This window comes from Salvelinus sp. IW2-2015, unplaced genomic scaffold (genome assembly GCF_002910315.2).
Source record: "Salvelinus sp. IW2-2015 unplaced genomic scaffold, ASM291031v2 Un_scaffold4274, whole genome shotgun sequence".
Taxonomy (NCBI): domain Eukaryota; kingdom Metazoa; phylum Chordata; class Actinopteri; order Salmoniformes; family Salmonidae; genus Salvelinus; species Salvelinus sp. IW2-2015.
This window is the reverse complement of record NW_019945545.1, coordinates 22,263-30,251: the sequence shown is the minus strand read 5'-3', so window position 1 is coordinate 30,251 and position 7,989 is coordinate 22,263. Positions and strand designations below refer to the sequence as shown.

The 7,989-nt window shown below is 45.4% G+C and overlaps 1 protein-coding gene across 1 annotated transcript; it reads right to left on the bottom strand.

The window, feature by feature from the left end:
- Positions 1-630: 630 nt before the first annotated feature.
- Positions 631-4,349, bottom strand: LOC112077098 (aldehyde dehydrogenase 8 family, member A1). The gene is made up of 2 exons (XM_024143692.2): positions 4,178-4,349; positions 631-1,089 (listed from the first exon to the last, which is right to left on the bottom strand). Exon 2 carries the CDS (start codon positions 982-984, stop codon positions 646-648), a length of 339 nt encoding a protein of 112 aa, XP_023999460.2. The 5' UTR covers positions 985-1,089; positions 4,178-4,349; the 3' UTR covers positions 631-645.
- Positions 4,350-7,989: the final 3,640 nt, after the last annotated feature.

The following is a 7,989-nucleotide window of genomic DNA, read 5'->3' as shown; positions in this document are numbered from 1 at the left end:
TAACAGCCAATCCTAACCCACTCCTAATCCTAACCCTAACTCTAACACCTAACCCTAACCCTAACCACCCAACTCCTAACCCTAACTCCTAATCCTAACTCCTAATACCTAACACCCTAACCTACCCCTACACCCTAACCAACTCAATACCTAACTCCTAAACCTGACCTATAAAAATAGCCGTTGTCCTCGTGGGAGATGTTAATTTGGGGACTTTTCATTTCAGGTCACCATGAGGAAAGAACAACAAGACCACACACACAAACAGAAACATTCCCTCCCCCCCCTCCCTCCCTCTCTCCCCCTCTCTCCTCTCCCTCCTCTCCATCTCTCAGTGTTTAACAGTGATGGTCTTCACCTAGGTAAAGAAGTGATAGCTATCCTCCTCTCTCCCCCCTCTCTCCCCTCTCTCTCTCTCCCCCCCTCCCCTCCTCTCTCCATCTCTCAGTGTTTTAACAGTGATGGTCCTTCACCTCGGTAAAGAAGTGATAGCTATCCTCCCTCTCGCCTCTCTCCCCCCCCCTCTCTCCCTCCCTCCCCATCTCTCAGTGTTTAACAGTGATGGTCTTCACCTCGGTAAAGAAGTGATAGCTATCCCTCCCTCGCCTCTCTCTCTCTCCCCCCTCTCTCCTCCCTCCCCATCTCTCAGTGTTTAACAGTGATGGTCTTCACTCGGAAAGAAGTGATAGCTATCCTCCCCCTCCCCACCCCTGAGTTCTTCATGCCTCCGAACGGTAGGTTCAAGTCTCTGACCAGCCAACAGTTGGTCCAGACAAGCCCTGCCTCTAACCTCCTCGCCACCCGGTGCACTCGCCCGACATCACGCGTCCACACAGTCGCCGCCAGGCCATAGCGTACCCCGTTGCCCTTAGCGACAGCCTCGTCTTCACCGTCGAAGGGGTTGACACAGACGACGGGGCCGAAAATCTCGTCCTGCATCACACGGGACGACTCAGCTACGCCGGCGATGACGGTGGGACGCATGAAGTAGCCGCCTGTGTTACGTTCCGGGAGCACCAGAGGGTCCTCGCCCTCCCCACACAGCACCGTGGCACCCTCCGACCGAGCCAGGGTCACGAAGCTACGCACCTGGATGGGGAGGGACAGGTTAGACAGGTGTATATGTTAATATAACTCTAACACAGACCAGGGTCACGAAGCTACACACCTGGAAGGGGGAGGGACAGGTTAGACAGGTGTATATGTTAATATAACTCTAACACAGACCAGGGTCACGAAGCTACACACCTGGAAGGGGGAGGGACAGGTAAGTAACGTGCGTGGATGGAAAGACAGATTTCACCACTAGTCCTAGAGATTCCTGTAACATACTTCAGTGTTTTCCCTATATACATTTAAATCAAGGCAACCACTCCAAAAAACATGATATATATACTACCGTTCAAAAGTTTGGAGTCACTTAGAAATGTCCTTGTTTTTTAAAGAAAAGCTATTTTTTTGTCCATTAAAATAACATCAAATTGATCAGAAATACAGTGTAGACATTGTTAATGTTGTAAATGACTATTGTAGCTGGAAACGGCAGATTTTTTATTTAAAATCTACGTAGGCGTACAGAGGCCCATTATCAGCAACCATCACTCCTGTGTTCCAATGGCACGTTGTGTTAGCTAATCCAAGTTTATAATTTTAAAAGGCTAATTGATCATTAGAAAACCCTTTTCGAATTATGTTAGCACAGCTGTAAACTGTTGTCCTGATTAAAGAAGCAATAAAACTGGCCTTCTTTAGACTAGTTGAGAATCTGGAGCATCAGCATTTGTGGGTTCGATTACAGGCTCAAAATGGACAGAAACAAAGACCTTTCTTCCGAAACTCGTCAGTCTATTCTTGTTGCTGAGAAATGAAGGCTATTCCATGCGAGAAATTGCCAAGAAACTGAAGATTCGTACAACGCTGTGTACTACTCCTTCACAGAACAGCGCAAACTGGCTTCTAACCAGAATAGAAAGAGGAGTGGGAGGCCCCGGTGCACAACTGAGCAAGAAGACAAGTACATTAGAGTGTCTAGTTTGAGAAACAGATGCCTCACAAGTCCTCAACTGGCAGCTTCATTAAATAGTACCGCAAAACACCAGTCTCAGCGTTCAACAGTGAAGAGGCGACTCCGGGATCTGGCCTCTTCGAGTTGCAAAGAAAAAGCCATATCTCAGACTGGCCAATAAAAAGAAAAGATTAAGATGGGCAAAAGAACACAACACTGGACAGGGGAAGATTGGGAAAAAAGTGTTATGGCAGACTATCTAATTTTGAGGTGTTCGATCCAAAGAACATTCGTGAGATGCAGAAAAAACATTTAAGATGCTGGAGGAGTACTAAGCCATTTTTCAAGAATGGAGGAGGAAATGTGATGGTCTGGGGTGCTTGGTGGTGGTAAAGTGGGAGATTTGTACAGGTAAAGGGATCTTGAAGAAGGAGGCATCACTCCATTTTGCAACGCCGTGCCATACCCGTGGACGGCGCTTATTTGGAGCCAATTTCCTCCTACAACAGGACAATGGCCCAAAGCACAGCTCCAAACTATGCAAAACTCTTTAGTGAAGAAGCAGACAGCGGGTATTTCTGTCTATAATGGAGTGGCAGCCACAGTCACCGGATCTCAACCCTATTGAGCTGCTGTGGGAGCAGCTTGACCGTATGGTACGTAAGAAGTGCCCATCAAGCCAATCCAACTTGTGGAGGTGCTTCAGGATTGCATTGGGGAAATCTCGTCAGATTACCTCAACAAATTGACAACAGATACCAAAGGTCTGCAGGCTGTAATTGATGCAAATGGAGGATTCTTTGATGAAAGAAAAGTTTGAAGGACACAATTATTATTTCAATTAAAAATCATTATTTATAACCTTGTCAAACGTCTCTGACTTATTTCTCTATTCCTTTACAACTCATTTCATCATTCAATGTCTGTTTTTCATGGAAAACAAGGACATTTCTAAGTGACCCCAAAACTTTTGAACGGTAGTGTATACATAATGCAGTACCAGTCAAAAGTTTGAACACACCTACTCATTCCAGGTTTTTCTTTATTTTACTATTTTTCTAGATTGTAGAATAATAGTGAAGACATCAAAACTATGAATAACACATATGGAATCATGTAGTAACCAAAAAATGTTAAACAAATAAAAATATATTTTATATTTGAGCTTCTTCAAAGTAGCCACCCTTTCTTTGCCTTGATGACAGCTTTGCACACTCTTTGGCATTATCTCAACCAGCTTCATGACGTAGTCACCTGGAATGCATTTCAATTAACAGGTGTGCCTTGATAAAAATTAATTTGTGGATAATCTTTCCTTCTTAATGCGTTTGAGCCAATCAGCTGTGTTGTGACAAGGTAGGGGTGGTATACAGAAGATAGCCCTATTTGGTAAAAGACCAAGTCCATATTATGGCAAGAACAGCTCAAATAAGCAAAGAGAAACGACAGTCCATCATTACTTTAAGACATGAAGGTCAGTCAATATGGAAAATTTCAAGAAAAACCCTGGAATGAGTAGGTGTGTCCAAACTTTTGACTGGTACTGTATATACATATATATATATGCTTATTTCTCTCAATTTCTGGAAACAAATTTGAATGCACAGAGATACCGTGAAGAGATCCTGATGCCCATTGTTGTGCCATTCATCCACCGCCGTCACCTAATGTTTCAGTATGATAATGCACAGCCCCATGTCGCAAGGATCTGTACACAATTCCTGGTGCTATACACAATCCATGGCCTGCATACTCACCAGACACATATTGAGCATGTTTGGGATGCTCTGGATTGACGTGTACAACAGCGTGTTCCAGTTCCCGCCGATATCCAGCAACTTCACACAGCCATTGAAGAGGAGTGGGACAACATTCCCCAGGCCACAATCAACAGCCTGATCAACTCTATGCGAAGGAGAAGTGTCACGCTGCATGAGGCAAATGGTGGTCATACCTGATACGGACTGGATCTGAGCCACGACTTAGCAAAGAGCAAGACCCAGTGGTCTTAGTGGGGAGGGGAAAACTGAACACTAGCTGCTATTGGCAGAGAGGTTTGGTACTCCATCTTATTGGTGATGTCACAAGGCAGGCCAAAACTCCATCCCACCAAAACAAAACAAAATCCTAGGGGAAACACTGGTATACCATGTATATTATGTGACGTCATACCTTCTCCAGGTGTTCTCTGCTGACCAGAGCTCCGTTATTGTTGTCAGGGTCGGAGGGAGAGCCAGTCTTCCATTCCCGTGTGGCCGCCACAAACCTCTTCAGGAACTCTGGGTAAATACTCCTCTCTACGTAGATCCTACTGGTGCACAGACAGATCTCACCCTGGTGAGGAGGAGGAGGAAGAGGAGGAGGAAGAGGAGGAGGAGGAAGAGGAGGAAGAGGAAGAGGAGGATAAGGAGGAGGAGGATGAGGAGGAAGATGAGGAGGAGGAAGGGGAGGAGGAAGAAGAGGAGGAGGAGGAAGAGGAGGAGGAGGAGGAAAATGATGAGGAGGAAGAGGATAAGGAGGAGGAGGAAGAGGAGGAAGAGGAAGAGGAAGAGGAAGAGGAGGAGGAAGATGAGGATGAGGAAGAAGCCGTTCACTTTACTGTCAGCTAGCAAAAATGTGAGACATGTCTCCACCATCTGGCCAACACATGAACCTGCAACCTGCATGTCCCAGCTCAGATCTCTTATTGAGGGTAATTCAGAAGGGTTTCATGTATTAAACGGTCATGACCACAGCTGATATGATTCATCATTCTACATGACAGAGAACATGACACTTCTACCAATGCATTTATTTTATCTAAGCATTCTATAATGTTGCATCATCTCACTCAACTGCAAACTCAATATTCCACGATTTTGATTGGCCAGACTCTTTTTTCTTTTTTCTAAACCTTTATTTAACTAGGCAAGTCAGTTAAGAACACATTCTGATGATGCTCTCGCACTATTGGCTCATCCTGAGTCCCCCTCTTACCCTATTGGCCCATCCTGAGTCCCCCTCTTACCCTATTGGCCCATCCTGAGTCCCCCTCTTACCCTATTGGCCCAGTCTGAGTGTTGAACTGAGCCTGGCTATCTGTAATGATGTCTGAGTGTTGAACTGTGCCCTGGCTATCTGTAATGTGTCTGAGTGTTGAACTGTGACCCTGGCTATCTGTAATGATGTCTGAGTGTTGAACTGAGCCCCTGGCTATCTGTAATGATGTCTGAGTGTTGAACTGAGCCCCTGGCTAATCTGTAATGATGTCTGAGTGTTGAACTGAGCCCTGGCTATCTGTATGATGTCTGAGTGTTGAACTGGCCGTGGCTATCTGTAATGTCTGATGGAACTGACCCCTGTATGTAATGATGTCTGAGTGTTGAACTGAGCCCCTGGCTATCTGTAATGATGTCTGATGTTGACTGTGCCCCCTGGCTTCTGTAATGATGTCTGAGTGTTGAACTGAGCCCTGGCTATCCTGTAATGATGTCTGAGTGTTGACTGAGCCCTGGCATCTGTAATGATGTCTGAGTGTTGATCTGAGCCCCTGGCTATCTGTAATGATGTCTGAGTGTTGAAGCTGTGCCCCCTGGCTATCTGTATGATGTCTGAGTGTTGAACTGAGCCCCTGGCTATCTGTAATGATGTCTGAGTGTTGAAGCTGGAGCCCTGGCTATCTGTAATGATGTCTGAGTGGTTTGAACTGAGCCCTGGCTATCTGTAATGATGTCTGAGTGTTGAACTGAGCCCCTGGCTATCTGTAATGATGTCTGAGTGTTGAATCTGAGCCCCTGGTATCTGTAATGATGTCTGAGTCTTGAACTGAGGCCCCTGGCTATCTGTAATGATGTCTGAAGTGGTTGGAACTGTGCCCCTGGCTATCTGTAATGATGTCTGAGTGTTGAACTGACCCCTGGCTATCTGTACATGATGTTGATGTGTTGAACTGAGCCCCTGGCTATCTGTAATGATGTCTGAGTGTTGACTGACGCCTGGGCTATGGTATGTGTCTGAGTGTTGAACTGAGCCCCTGGCTCTCCGTAATGATGTCTGAGTGTTTGAACTGTGCCCCTGGCTATCTGTAATGATGTCTGAGTGTGTTGAACTGAGCCCTGGCTATCTGTAATGATGTCTAGGTTGAAATGAGCCCTGGCTATCTGTAATGATGTCTGACGTGTTTGAACTGAGCCCATGGCTATCTGTAATGATTGTCTGAGTGTTGAACTGAGCCCCTGGATTATCTGTAATGAATGTCTGAGTGTTGAACTGAGCCCCTGGCTATCTGTAATGATGTCTGAGTGTTGAACTGAGCCCATGGCTACTTGTAATGATGTCTGAGTGTTGAACTGAAGCCCCTGGATATCTGTAATGATGTCTGAGTGTTGAACTGGAGCCCCTGGCTATCTGTAATCATGTCTGAGTGTTGAACTGTGCCCCTGGCTATCTGTAATGATGTCCTGCCCGTGTTTGAACTGAGCCCCTGGCTATCTTAAATGATGTCTGAGTGTTGAACTGTGCCCCATGGCTATCTGTAATGATGTCTGAGTGTTGAACTGAGCCCCGGCTCTCCGTAATGATGTCTGAGTGTTGAACTGTGCCCTCGGCTATCTGTAATGTCTGAGTGTTGAACTGAAGCCCCTGGCATCTGTAGTGATGTCTAGGTGTTGAACTGAGCCCCTGGCTATCTGTAATGATGTCTGAGTGTTTGAACTGAGCCCATGGCTATCTGTAATGATGTCTGAGTGTTGAACTGAGCCCCTGGATATCTGTAATGATGTCTGAGTGTTGAACTGAGCCCCTGGCTATCTGTAATGATGTCTGAGTGTTGAACTGAGCCATGGCTATCTGAATGATGTCTGAGTGTTTGAACTGAGCCCCTGGATATCTGTAATGATGTCTGAGTGTTGAACTGTGCCCTGGTATCCTGTAAATGATGTCTTGAGTGTTGAACTGCCTGGCTTCGTGACGTGTGGACTTGCTGCATCTGTAATGATGTTGAGTGTTGAAATGAGCTCTGGTAATTGAATGATGTCTGAGTCGAGTTTTAGAACGTTGCCGCCATGGGCTATCGTATATGATGTTGATGTTGAACTGAGCCCTCATATTGGAATTATCTTAATATGTCCGTTGAGTGTTAACTGTCACCACATGGCTATCACTGTAATGTGTATGAGTGTTGAACATTGAGCCCCTCTGGTACCTATCTGTTGATGTCTGAGTGTGTTGAACATGATGCCCCATGGTTATCTGTATTTAATGTGTCTGAAGTGTTGAACTGAGGCCCCTGGTATCTGTAAGAGGTCTGATGATTTTGAACTGAGCCCTGCTGATCTGTAATGAATGTATGTGAGTGTTCGAACTGTGGCCCTGCTTCTGTAATGATGTTGACTGTTGACCTACCCCATGGTCTATTTGTATGTGATCTGAGTTTAGAACTGAGCCCTGGCCTATTGTAGACGATGTACTGAGTGTTGAACCTGATAGCCCTTGGGTTATCTTAAATAGTGTCGAAGTGTTATAACTGTGACCCTGGTTCTCGTAAGATGTCTGAGTGTTGGAACATGTAAGGCCCATCAGGCTATTCTAATCCGATATTCTGAGTTTGAAACTGAAGCCATTCGGCTAATCTGTAATGATGTCTAGTAGTGTTGAATGAGGCCCCATGGCTATCTTAATTGCATGCTCTATGTGCTGAGTGTTGAACTGAGCCCCTGGTCTCTCGTAATGATGTTGAGTGTTGAACGACCCTCTGGCTATCTGTAATGAATGTCTGAGTGTTGAACTGAGCCCTCTGGCTATCTGTATGATGTCTGAGTGTTGAACTGAGCCCCTGGCTCTCCGTAATGAATGTCTGAGTGTTGAAGCGAGCCTCTTTGGCTATCCGTACATTTAGAAAACAAGAAATACATGTCGTCTGGTTTGCTTTAAATATAAGACATTTTAAATTATTCATATTAAAACCAAATCATTTTAGATTTTTACTCAGTAGTATTTTACTGGGT

Coding starts and splice junctions, on each gene's coding strand:
- LOC112077098 (XM_024143692.2), bottom strand. CDS start 984: ATGCGTCCCACCGTCATCGCCGGCGTAGCTGAGTCGTCCCGTGTGATG.